General features: G+C 38.3%; 1 protein-coding gene across 1 annotated transcript in view; it reads left to right on the top strand.

The window, feature by feature from the left end:
* The window catches only part of LOC126419743 (bifunctional heparan sulfate N-deacetylase/N-sulfotransferase), a 105,086-nt gene that overhangs the window by 17,220 nt on the left and 73,458 nt on the right, over positions 1-14,408 (top strand). Inside the window, exons 5-7 of the mRNA XM_050086920.1 lie at positions 784-987; positions 3,115-3,241; positions 4,146-4,261. Coding sequence (XP_049942877.1) covers positions 784-987; positions 3,115-3,241; positions 4,146-4,261 — 447 coding nt within the window. The remainder of the gene's footprint in view (positions 1-783; positions 988-3,114; positions 3,242-4,145; positions 4,262-14,408) is intronic.

Genomic DNA, 14,408 nt, shown 5'->3' with positions numbered 1-14,408 from the left:
ATGAGCAACAGTGTCGGTCCAGAATAAGTTTCTTTGTGTTTGTGTTGTACTCTTACTGTTTTCAGTGGTAAAATTATCAAGATTCAAATGCATCTCCTAACATCCTGTAATAGCAAGTCATCTCTTAAATCACACTGACTTGCTAACAGATTAAAACCTTGTGGCAAACCAGGACTTGATCTGTACCTTTCTTTGGGAAAGTTGAAGGTTTGAGTCTAACTATGAGAAGTACACAGGTAACCTGGAGGGCGAGTTTGCTGTTTGTGAAAGGTGAGGCGTCTGTGTTTGTAACTGAATGCTATACACAGTATTATTCAGCAATTTTCAGAGCAAAAAAGATTATGAATTTCTGAAAACTTATTATACACTGATTCAGAAATAACTAAAAATTTATGTCTGTAGTACAATGTAGGTTTTAATTTTCAGGTGAGAAACACATCTCTAGAAAGTATTGGTGCAGTAAGATATGAGTGTACTGTAAAACATCAGTCTTTTGAATGTAACTGGGAAAACAAGTATAGTGTAATGACGTTTTAATTCAGACAGTTAAATACCTACAGTCGTTCAGAATAGACATGTTGATACTATTCTTCTTTTATTTTTACCAGTAGTATAACATAGAATGTTTCCTATTCATTTTGGAACATACTGTATATAAACTCTGGTATTAATCCAGTAATAAGTTGATTCAAGTAATGAATTCTTAACCATGTTTGAGTTCTGAGTTAGCCTTTGGGATTACAACCCAGGATAATAATTAATGAAAATAGGAAACTTTTTCAGGATCATGGACTCTTTGATGGAATACAAAGAGTGCTGTTTGGAAGTGGTCTGAACTTTTGGATGCACAAACTGCTGTTCCTTGACAGCCTTTCCTATTTGAGCCACGGGCAGCTGAGCATCAGCCTCAAGAGATACATACTGGTGGACATTGATGATATCTTTGTCGGCGAGAGGGGCACACGGCTGAAGAAAGATGATGTTGAGGTCAGTTTGTTGTTCAGAAATTGGATGTCATTTCTATGAATAAGTAACCAATAGGAAACAAAGACTACAATATATCAATGGAGAAATAAACAATTACTTTGCAATAGCCTACTCCAATTAAAATTACTATGTGATCGATGTTTTGTGAGTTGAGTGGTAGGGGCCAGCCGCTATCCAATCATAGCTCTTTCTTGAGTCCCACGTGCTTCCTGCATTGCCTGTTTTATAGGTGCACACAGCAACTTGTGTAGCATGACTGTCTACCGACTGGCAACACCGCTCCACACAATGGCAATCTGTCAATCACAAAGTAATTTTGATCGGAGTATAATATATGGTGTTTTTATTTACATAGTCTTTTATTTATTGTACTACTACTGCGAGCTGCACATAAAGAAATCTACACTAATAATAAGGAAGTAAACTGTAATAGGCAAGGAAATGTTCATGATTTTACTCGACAAGGGAAGTTAGTTATGCATGACTGAAATACGGATATTGTTATGAAATTTGAATCTACGCGTGGAATATGGAGCATCACCCCCAACATAAATTTATTTTCACAATCAGATTTGTTAATATGCATGAAAAAGCTACAGAACCATTACAGAGACAACAGAGAGTGAAAACACCATAAATAACTTGTGGAAAAGAAATGAAATCCTGGACAACAAAAAGAGCAAATCGTAGTCATGTGAATTATAGATGCATCTTATCAAACAAAAATGTATAATCATCTTATCAAACAAAAATGTATAATCAATACAAGGGGGAAAAATGAGCCTTCTGAAGAAGAATGCAAATAGAGAGTAACATGAATGAGGGATGACAAGGTAAACTGAGAAGAATTTGTATCAAACACGAAAGAAGCCTAAAAACTTATGTTTTAGTGTAGTGACACATGTTTGCTAAGTAGTTGACAGAATGGGTGAGGAAGTTGTACAGAACACTAGAGCTTACTGAGCAAAGAGATTTTGGAACTAGCTGCAACAGATGACTTCAAGGCTACTTAATGTAATAAAAGACTGTATTAGTATAGGATGTAAACAGTAGCTCCACAATGCACAGAAGAATATTGAGCAGTCCCTTGTTTAAGTTCGTATCCACTGCTCTTCTAATACATTAGTAATTAGTCTGTTTTTGAGACCTATTAATATGGTGTTAGTGTTTTTGGGGAATCCAAACTCTTGCATTTATTAGTGACCATATATATGTATTTTGTTTCTGCTACAGTGTAGTTCCACTTTGGTGACAATTTTTATAATTGAGGCTTGTCTGTGACATTATAAAACAAAACAGAGTGTCCGCCCATCAGTGTTGTGTGAGCAAGAATACCAACAGTGTGAAAGAAAATTCTAACAGAAAAGTCTCATGCTTTTTCACGTGGATAGATTCCTCAAAGAAAATAAAGACAATGGAGGGGAATGGCAGTGATACAGAAACAGTGTACAGATGGGATGGAAAATGAAACAGAAGTTCACGTTCAGTTGCAAAATGAATACCGTATTCACAAACTCAACTTTCTCCTAAAGTTATATTCATATCAGCTGCACTGGAGCTGCCCATGTTCCAAGACTGATAAAAAGTAGCTCCTGTGCACATAGATGTGATCTGCCTTTGCGTTTTTGATCTATAATGGCAAACTATTTTAGCATAGTACCTGAAGTAAGTGACTACATTAATGTATTTAGCCAAATATTGCAGTGTCACTATGTGCATGTAGCTGAACTTACAAATTAATTGAAACACAAAATAATGTGCACATGGACCATTTTGTGTCATGTAGACTGTAATATTTGACACTGATACTAGTCTAGAGAATCTTTCTACAAATTTCATCAATTATAGCTGGTATTAGTATTCTATAGAACAAAGTACAGAAACTAGTAATTTTAAATATGTCTGGATCAGTCCATTTAACATTGGCATGGTCAGTCAACAATCTGGCAGTGAATTGTGTTTATAGTATCTTTCTTAGCACACTAAGCCATATTAAAATATTTGTATGCTAATTTGTAACAATGAAACTAGTTTAATCATTTCACTTTTCATGTGATAACTGAATTAGTTGGGAGTAATATTCCACTTTCTGTTTGTGTAATATTTCTTATATCTATCTCCACACAGGCACTTTTAGAGACACAAGAAAGAATTCAACAGCTGGTACCTGGTTTCAAGTTCAACCTTGGTTTCTCGGGGAAATATTTCCACCATGGGAATGCGGAAGAAAACCTGGGAGATGACATGTTGCTTGGTAAGTTGTAATATGTGAATGAATTATTTCAATTTGGAATATTCTACAAATTAGACTGCCAGGCAAAGTAAATAAGAGCTTGTAAACACTCTTGTGGAATTTGATCAAAGCAAAGTAATTACAGATCTCTCTCTCTCTCTCTCTCTCTCTCTCTCTCTCTCTCTCTCTCTCTCTCTCTCTCCCTCCCTCCCTCTCCCTCTCCCTCTCCCCTCTCTTTCCCCCCTCCCCCCTCTCTCCCCCCCCCATTCTCTACATAATTTCATTCTTTTTCTGTATTCTCTGTTTCCATTGTTAATTATAATTTAGCTTCATCTTTTTAAAGATAATTGTGAACTGACCAAGATATGGTTTGTCACATGTAAATTCTGCTTTTAGTTCCTAATTGTTATGCACTGATTTATATTCCTGTTTTCCTTTTTCCTTTAAAAAATGTGATAAACATCATATATATTTAAGGAACAGTAATGACTGCTAATGAAGTTTATGTCTGGAATGTTGATAATGTTGGAGGATACATTGTCAAGCATGTTCCCATATCTACAGAAACTAGGCAAGATCCATATGTCCTGTACGGTGTGGCATACTCAGCACCAGGGTACTGGACAGCCCCAGGGCACACAGTTCTCCCGTGTACATCAATGTATGCTGCTTGTTTGGATATTGTCTTTACGATACTGTAAGCTCTTTCTTCTCTTCTCTTCCATGAGCTTTTGTCATCCTGCCCCCTCCTGTTTCATCTCTCTCTCTCTCTCTCTCTCTCTCTCCCCCTCCCCCCCCCCCCCCCCCTCTCTTTCACATACACGCAACATGCGCGCGCGCGCACACGCACACACACACACACACACACACACACACACACACACTGTTTCTCTCAGTAAAGAGTACCTAACTTATTGTGTTTCAGAAAATGTTGGGAGTTTCATGTGGTTCAGCCACATGTGGAACCACCAGCAGCCACATCTGTATGACAACCTCACACAACTGGAGCTCGACATGGCACTCAACAAGCAATTTGCTAAGGTACAGTGATCCCCTTCACTGCGTCTTTTGTCTTTTTTTCTTTATGTGGGCCAAGCTGAAGCTGCATTTGGGATCCACTTGTGTATCTTCCAAGTAGTGTGACATTTTTCCTTCTATAAGCATAATATTTGTTGTTTAGGGTGTCCACATGAAACACCACAGATTTCCAAACACAGTTAAAAAAATATGAGATGTAGATATTTGCAGTTTGAAACAACATGTAAAGTAACTCAGACAGTTTTGTACAAAAAATTAATACACTTTTACCAGATATAAAAGTATGAAATATGGATTTTTTTGTCTATGTATATTAAATTCAGAAGAATGATAAATAGTACTTTATTCAAAGTATGTTCCATTGTCTGTTATATAAAAATATCTTTCAGGCAATTTGTGAATACCATGCCAGTAAAAATTTTCCACTTTTGCTGTGAATCATTCATTGAGCCATTTTTTCACATCTTCGTATGAATCAAAGCACTGCTCAGCAAATGTGTGACCCATTGATGCAGAAAAGTGGTAGTCAGAAGGAGCCAAGTCTGGTGAGTAAGCTGCATGGGGTAGACCTTCCCAGCCAAGTGCTCCCAATGTGTTGTGAACCAGTTTTGCTGTATGTGTAGGAGCATTGTCATGAAGAAAAATAACTTTGCATTGCCTCTTTCAGTATTGTGGCCTTTTTTCAAGCAGCAAACAGTTCAGATCAGTTAATTGTTGTTGGTAATGTTTAGTATTAACCATTTTCTCAGGTTTTAACAGCTCATAATAGACAACACCCCTCTGGTCACACCAAACACAGACCATCATCTTTCTACCAAAGTGATTTGGTTTTGTAGTCGATGTCGATCATGTTCTTAGACCTACCCATGATTTTTTGTGCTTGGGATTCTCAAAATAAATCCACTTTTCATCCCCTGTAGCTATACATTGCAAAAATGACTTTCTTTTGTACTGAGTGAGCAAGATCTTTCGTTTTTGCACTTTTCTATTTGCCTGTCATTCAACTCGTGTGGTACCCATCTACTGATCTGAATCTTTCCCATCTCTCATAGCTGATTGGAAACAGCTTGTTGACTATCTTCCAGTTGCTTGGTGAGTTGTTTTTGTGCTTGCAAATTATCTTCGTTCAACAATGCTTCCAATTCCACATGTTCCTATTTTTTTGCCAGTTTTCCATGTTCTTTGTTTGTGGCACTGGAGTCACCATTTCTGAAATGTTGAAACTACTGTTTACACATAATTTGTGATGGAGCATGTTCACCCAAAGCTTCTTGAAGTAATCGGTATGATTCAGCAACAGTTTTCTTCAAATGAAAACAAAAAAATAATGCTATCGGGAACGCTCTTAGTTTGGTATAAATTTTGACATATTGAACACAACAACACAACACTATGCACAAACTTTTCCAATTTATCACACATGCATATCTGTCACTTGTTGATAACACAACAAAATGGTGCAGTGTCAAATCTTAATAGCCCAAACTGCATTGGTGCGACATCTGTTGTCTGAAATCCATATTTCATATTTATATGCCTGGCACATGTGCTTCTTTCATAACCTGTAAAATGCTTAAACAATACTCTGTCTTGACCCACATGTGCACAAGCATGTCTTGGGTGATGGAGGCTGTTGCATCCACAATTCTTCTGTGGAGATTACCTATGTAACTTTTAGATGAAGCATGCACATTGTCTTTATAGAACCCCTCAGCAAGAAATCAAGAGGTGTTAAGTCAGGAGTTTGCAGGGGTCATTAAGTTTGTCTGTCACGTCCTATTTGTTGCTGTGGAAATATTTGGTCCAGGAAGTTACAGACATGGGAATTCCAGTGTGGCAGTGCACCATCATTTTGGAAGAAGCAAAGAAAAAGCCAATTGCCGAAGCATGTCCAAATAAATGATTCCTGTTAGTGTTTGCTCGGTGAAGAAAAATGATTCAGCTATGCTGTCTTTCATTTGTACAAACAACACATTCACTTTTTCTCTGTCTCTGGCATGTTTCCTGAAACTGTAGGGGTTTTCTGAATTCCAAATGTGAATGTTGTGCAGATTAACCTTCCCACATTTCTGGGTGGTTGCTTCATCAGAGAAAAGACATTTCCTACATAATAGGCATTTTGTCCAATCCAGTCCAACATTTCAGTAGCAGATTCATGGGGCATCATTTCGCTTTAGTGCTTAGAAAGTTTATACTTTGTAAGTGTGTAAGCAAGGTTGTTTATGCAGCACCTTGTAAGCTGTTGAGTGAGGGATGTATAGCTCTTGTGATGTTTGCTGAATTGACTTTGATGGACTTTTTTGGAAAGTCCCTCTTATCTCGTGTACTATTTTATCAGATGTGCATTTTCTGCTGGAAATTGATTTTCTGTTTACAATCCCACTGGCTAGGAATTTGTCATACCAAGCCTTAAATGTGTTAACATCTGGTGGCTACCCTTGAAGTTATCATCAGAAATCTCTTTGAACAGCAGTGAGTGATTTCATTTCCATGTACCACACCATACACTGGGTTCTCTCTTAATGTGTAATTATGTCTGGTAGTTTTGTAAAATTGCAAAACCGTACAACAGTTGCTTAATACACACTCTTGTATTGTGTACATAACTGATTTCAGAACACTTAAAGTTCCATCATCTGGTGTAAAGTGTAATAATGAAAATTTTCTGTTACCTGACAATGAATGGAGTGGAGATCCTGAAGTCTGAAATTTTAGAGAAGGAGCTATGTGACTAAAATTTCTAAAATGAATTAAAATAAATTAAAAGAGAGAACAGGGCATTACTTACCTCAGTGTTTTCGCGGAACCAAAGGTTATATGCCAAAAGAATAAAAGGGACATAGAAAAATCTAAAAAACCCAGACACCAAAAATAACCAGAATGTTAACCATGTAAGGTGCAATAAAAAGGGGGGAAGGAGAGAAATGACATATTGCATAGAATTACTTACATAAATTCTATAAAAACAGTTCCCATGTGCTTCGTGACTGGGAACACAAGCAGAAAAACTGTATAATAGTAAATACTAGCCATGGGCACTGACACTCCATGGTGCAGGCATGGTATGAGACAGATATATGAACATAAAAATTCTTGCATGTGTGCCAATGTATCTGCTCTGATAAAACTGGCTTGTATCACACTCAAGGATCCTTATTGAAGGCTTCACATTTCCTTAACCTATTGCCTGAATTTTTCGGTGTGAATATGCTGAAGCTATGTTGGCTGAAATCTGTTTCTTTCTATTCCTCTTTGTTACAGATGGCTCTGAGCACTGTGGGACTTAATATCTCAGTTCATCAGTCCCCTAGAACTTAGAAATACGTAAACCTAACTAACCTAAGGACATCACACACATCCATGCCCGAGGCAGGATTCGAACCTGCAACCGCAGCGGTCGCGCAGTTCCCGACTGAAGCGCTTAGAACCGCTCGGCCACCAGCGGCCGGCTCTTTGTTACATATCCATGATATGGAATCATACAAAACTTGTTCTTTATCTTTGTCTCTACTGAATTTAGAGTCTTTCCCTTCCATGCTTCCCCACACTTCACTAGTATTTTTTCCCCTCCAATTTCTCAATCATAGACCCCAGATACCCATTATGCAGAGCAATATTCTTGGTTATGCTGAACTTCCTTTCATACTCATGTGCCTGTGATCTGAGGGGAACATTATTTTGTTTAGGAGGGACTGAAAGGCAGCACTTTTATGTTTAATGGGTGGTTTGAAGCTACATTCAGAACTAAATCAGCGGTGGGCTCTTTTCTGTAGATGCCAATCTCCATGTTGCCATAATTGAAGGTGATCTGTAGTCAAAATATGGCAAGGCCCCATTATCTGATGCTGAACAGGAAAAGAAATCTTTCCGTGGAATGTATTAAGTTTGCTTTGCAAATTGCCACACCTTTAACTGCTGCCTCCATATAGAATAACATAGGCAGTATAAGGTTTCCACATAATGTATTATTTTTTCCTTTAAAATAAAAATAAAGAAAAAAAATGTACAGGTCTTCTTCCCACTTATTGTTGTGATGGTTCCATCTCCTTTCTGCTGTTACTTCCCATTCTTCCAGGTTTAACATTTCACCAATCACATGCCGCATCTATGGTATGGGTTGTGTGCATCCTCAGTACTCACGGCTAGTATTTAGATTCCCTGTTTGTGTTCCCAGTCATACAGCACAGAGGAACTGTTTTTATGGAATTTCTGTAAGTAATTCTATGCAAAGTGTGATTTCTCTCCTCCCTTTTGTATTGCATTTTACATGTTTCAAGATTCTGGTGACATTTACTGTCTGGTCAGGATGTCCATTTTTTTCAGATTTTTCAAGGTCATTTTTATCCTTTTGACATGGAACCTTTTGTTCCATGACAACACTGTGTTGAGCATGACCTCAGATTTTAAAGTGCTTTTATTTGTAAGTAACATCCTGATCTCTCTTACAATTTATTTTAATACATTTTAGAAATAGTAGCCACATAGTTCTTCATTGGACATTTCAGACTTGAGGATTCCCTCCCATTGCCATGTAACATAATATTTTCATTATTATAGTTTACACCAGATGATTGGACTTCAAGTCTTCCAAAACCATTTGTGTACAGAGTAAAAGATTATAGATTAAGCAACTGTTGTGCGATTCCTTCATTTTACAAAATGGACTTATATAATTGTGGCTACTCCATAGCTGGTAGTTATTTAGCACCCGAAACAAAATGGGAGGGACTGTTAAAAAATCGACTATAAACTTTTTGAGACTCTTTATATGCAGCCACAGACTCAAAATATTTGTGTCTCAAATTTCTTTAATTTCATTTGGAAACTGGGGAGGTTTCATGTGGATACCCTGTGTGATACATAGTGTTTTATATTGATGAATACTACATGTATAGCATATTACAGCAAAATTTGGAGGGAGAAGAATGGTGTAAATATGTAATGTAATAGTATTTTTTATTACATTAATTACCTTGTAGGTAATGGACCTAGTTTTCAGTTAACATTAATATTCGTTATCTGTTAGAGAACAGATTTAAAAACATGCAATACCAAAAATGTCATCTAGCTCTTGAACTCCGATTTGGATAGTAATAGAATGTGGAATTAAAATGAGTGTCAGGACTCTTAATGCAATGTCCCTTTTAACAGGGGAAATAATTAAAGATAGAAATGAAAAGGAAATGAGGAATGAAGAACTATTATAAGAACCCTATTCAGAGAGATTGGTCAGTGTTTAACAGAGGAGGTAGATAATGTAATAGTATTTTTTATTATATTAATTACCTTGTAGGTAATGGACCTAGTTTTCAGTTAACATTAATATTCGTTATCTGTTAGAGAACAGATTTAAAAACATGTTGTTGTTGTTGTTGTTGTTGTGGTCTTCAGTCCTGAGACTGGTTTGATGCAGCTCTCCATGCTACTCTATCCTGTGCAAGCTTTTTCATCTCCCAGTACCTACTGCAACCTACATCCTTCTGAATCTGCTTAGTGTATTCATCTCTTGGTCTCCCTCTACGATTTTTACCCTCCACGCTGCCCTCCAATACTAAATTGGTGATCCCTTGATGCCTCAGAACATGTCCTACCAACCGATCCCTTCTTCTGGTCAAGTTGTGCCACAAACTTCTCTTCTCCCCAATCCTATTCAATACTTCCTCATTAGTTATGTGATCTACCCATCTAATCTTCAGCATTCTTCTGTAGCACCACATTTCGAAAGCTTCTATTCTCTTCTTGTCCAAACTATTTATCGTCCATGTTTCACTTCCATACATGGCTACGCTCCATACGAATACTTTCAGAAATGGCTTCCTGACACTTAAATCAACACTGGATGTTAACAAATTTCTCTTCTTCAGAAACGCTTTCCTTGCCATTGCCAGCCTACATTTTATATCCTCTCTACTTCGACCATCATCAGTTATTTTGCTCCCCAAGTAGCAAAACTCCTTTACTACTTTAAGTGCCTCATTTCCTAATCTAATTCCCTCAGCATCACCCGACTTAATTAGACTACATTCCATTATCCTTGTTTTGCTTTTGTTGATGTTCATCTTATATCCTCCTTTCAAGACACTGTCCATTCCATTCAACTGCTCTTCCAAGTGACAGAATTACAATGTCATCGGCGAACCTCAAAGTTTTTATTGCTTCTCCATGAATTTTAATACCTACTCCAAATTTTTCTTTTGTTTCCTTCACTGCTTGCTCAATATACAGATTGAATAACATCGGGGAGAGGCTACAACCCTGTCTTACTCCCTTCCCAACCACTGCTTCCCTTTCATGTCCCTCGACTCTTATAACTGCCATCTGGTTTCTGTACAAATTGTAAATAGCCTTTCGCTCCCTGTATTTTACCCCTGCCACCTTTAGAATTTGAAAGAGAGTATTCCAGCCAACATTGTCAAAAGCTTTCTCTAAGTCTACAAATGCTAGAAATGTAGGTTTGCCTTTCCTTAATCTTTCTTCTAAGATAAGTCGTAAGGTCAGTATTGCCTCACGTGTTCCAGTATTTCTACAGAATCCAAACTGATCTTCCCCGAGGTCGGCTTCTACTAGTTTTTCCATTCGTCTGTAAAGAATTCGTGTTAGTATTTTGCAGCTGTGGCTTATTAAACTGATTGTTCAGTAATTCTCACATCTGTCAACACCTGCTATCTTTGGGATTGGAATTATTATATTCTTCTTGAAGTCTGAGGGTATTTTGCCTGTTTCATACATCTTGCTCACCAGATGGTAGAGTTTTGTCAGGACTGGCTCTCCCATGGCCGTCAGTAGTTCCAATGGAATATTGTCTACTTCGGGGGCCTTGTTTCGACTCAGGTCTTTCAGTGCTCTGTCAAACTCTTAACGCAGTATCATATCTCCCATTTCATCTTCATCTACATCCTCTTCCATTTCCATAATATTGTCCTCAAGTACATCGCCCTTGTATAGACCCTCTACATACTCCTTCCACCTTTCCGCTTTCCCTTCTTTGCTTAGAACTGGGTTTCCATCTGAGCTCTTGATATTCATACAAGTGGTTCTCTTCTCTCCAAAGGTCTCTTTAATTTTCCTGTAGGCGGTATCTATCTTACCCCTAGTGAGATAGGCCTCTAGATCCTTACATTTGTCCTCTAGCCATCCCTGCTTAGCCATTTTGCACTTCCTGTCGATCTTATTTTTGAGACGTTTGTATTCCTTTTTGCCTGCTTCACTTACTGCATTTTTATATTTTCTCCTTTCATCAATTAAATTCAATATTTCTTCTGTTACCCAAGGATTTCTACTAGCCCTCGTCTTTTTACCTACTTGATCCTCTGCTGCCTTCACTACTTCATCCCTCAAAGCTGCCCATTCGTCTTCTACTGTAATTATTTCCCCCATTCCTGTCAATTGCTCCCTTATGCTCTCCCTGAATCTCTGTACAACCTCTGGTTCTTTTAGTTTATCCAGGTCCCATCTCCTTAAATTCCCACCTTTTTGCAGTTTCTTCAGTTTTAATCTACAGGTCATAACCAATAGATTGTGGTCAGAGTCCACATCTGCCCCTGGAAATGTCTTACAATTTAAAACCTGGTTCCTAAATCTCTGTCTTACCATTATATAATCTATCTGATACCTTTTAGTATCTCCAGGGTTCTTCCATGTATACAACTTTCTTTCATGATTCTTAAACCAAGTGTTAGTTATGATTATGTTGTGCTCTGTGCAAAATTCTACCAGGCAGCTTCCTCTTTCATTTCTTAGCCCCAATCCATATTTACCTACTATGTTTCCTTCTCTCCCTTTTCCTACACTCGAATTCCAGTCACCCATGACTATTAAATTTTCGTCTCCCTTCACTACCTGAATAATTTCTTTTATTTCATCATACATTTCTTCAATTTCTTCGTCATCTGCAGAGCTAGTTGGCATATAAACTTGTACTACTGTAGTAGGTGTGGGCTTCGTATCTATCTTGGCCACAATAATGCGTTCACTATGCTGTTTGTAGTAGCTTACCCGCATTCCTATTTTCCTATTCATTATTAAACCTACTCCTGCATTACCCCTATTTGATTTTGTGTTTATAACCCTGTAGTCACCTGACCAGAAGTGTTGTTTTTCCTGCCACCGAACTTTACTAATTCCCACTATATCTAACTTTAACCTATCCATTTCCCTTTTTAAATTTTCTAACCTACCTGCCCGATTAAGGGATCTGACATTCCACGCTCCGATCCGTAGAACGCCAGTTTTCTTTCTCCTGATAACGACATCCTCTTGAGTAGTCCCCGCCCAGAGATCCGAATGGGGGACTATTTTACCTCCGGAATATTTTATCCAAGAGGACGCCATCACCATGTAATCATACAGTAAAGCTGCATGCCCTCGGGAAAAATTACGGCTGTAGTTTCCCCTTGCTTTCAGCCGTTCACAGTACCAGCACAGCAAGGCCGTTTTGGTTATTGTTACAAGGCCAGATCAGTCAATCATCCAGACTGTTGCCCTTGCAACTACTGAAAAGGCTGCTGCCCCTCTTCAGGAACCACACGTTTGTCTGGCCTCTCAACAGATACCCCTCCGTTGTGGTTGCACCTACGGTATGGCTATCTGTATCGCTGAGGCACGCAAGCCTCCCCACCAACGGCAAGGTCCATGGTTCATGGTTAAAAACATACAATACCAAAAATGTCATCTAGCTCTTGAACTCCGATTTGGATAGTAATAGAATGTGGAACTAAAATGAGTGTCAGGACTCTTAATGCAATGTCCCTTTTAACAGGGGAAATAATTAAAGATAGAAATGAAAAGGAAATGAGGAATGAAGAACTATTATAAGAACCCTATTCAGAGAGATTGGTCAGTGTTTAACAGAGGAGGTAGATAATATGAAATGTATCAAAATCAACCCGAAAACATTGAGGAGTCATTATAAACATATTTTGTGAGAACTGAATATACATCTCACTGTGTAGTCTGTTCTGACCTGTCTTTTTTCGTTCTTTAAAAATAATTTTTTCTTGTAGAGGCAGTTCATATTACTTCTGCGGTAACTAGAAATACTTGTGAGTATCATGCAGCTTGTATTAAAGTGGTACAAACACATCACAGATCAAATAACACTGATCAAGTGAGATGAGGGTTCATTCTTGGAATCTTAAATTACGCCGGGAAAACTATACAACAGTGGAGTCATGTTAGGATTAATGGAAGAAAGTAACTGGTTCACAGAAATGTACAGATTGAAGTAGATCATCCATTTCCTTTTAAAATGAAATAAGAGCATGCTACAAATTATTTGTACCAAAAGGAAAATTCAGTCAAGAAGACTAATAAATAACGAGACAGAAATGCTAACCCATATTTACATGCAAGAGATGCAATATCTACATCCACAAGCCACCACATGTGTGGTGGAGGTCTTATACCACTGTTATTCACTTCCTTTCCTGTTCCAGAGCAAGGAAAAATTGACTGTCTATATGCCTCCAAATGAGCCCTAATTTCTTGTATCATATCTTCGTGGTTTTTATGCAAAATGTGTGTTGGCGGCAGTAGAATTGTTCTGCAGTCAGCTTCAAATGCTGGTCTCTTAGTTTTCTCAGTAATGTTCCTAAAAAAAAAATGTCACTGAAGTGTCGGCAGAAGTGCCAACACCGTGTTGTTTGAGGAAGCCGAAATGCACGCTATAAGCTCACGCAGGATGGCGTGAGGTCTGAAACAGGATACTTAATGAATGCTATAAAGAAAAGTACATAGCTTCTGGAATACTTAACTTTAATCCACAATTGGTGAACATTGGTCTTGTTACTGTACATGCTTCATTAGGTACATAGCAAAGGATAAATGGCGCCTTGCTAGGTCGTAGCAATTGACTTAGCTGAAGGCTATGCTAACTATCGTCTCGGCAAATGAGAGCATATTTCTCAGTGAACCAGGGCTAGCAACGTTGGCTGTACAACTGGGGCGAGTGCTAGTACGTCTCTCTAGACCTGCCGTGTGGTGGCGCTCGGTCTGCAATTACTGACAGTGGCGACACGCGGGTCCGTCGTATACTAACGGACCGCGGCCGATTTAAAAGCTACCACCTAGCAAGTGTGGTGTCTGGCAGTGACACCACAGTCACCTCCCCTCCAGGGATTCCCATTTGAGTTCCCGAAGCATCTGCATGATA

This window comes from Schistocerca serialis, chromosome 9 (genome assembly GCF_023864345.2).
Source record: "Schistocerca serialis cubense isolate TAMUIC-IGC-003099 chromosome 9, iqSchSeri2.2, whole genome shotgun sequence".
NCBI classification, from domain to species: domain Eukaryota; kingdom Metazoa; phylum Arthropoda; class Insecta; order Orthoptera; family Acrididae; genus Schistocerca; species Schistocerca serialis.
This window is presented reverse-complemented; position numbering and strand designations above follow the sequence as displayed.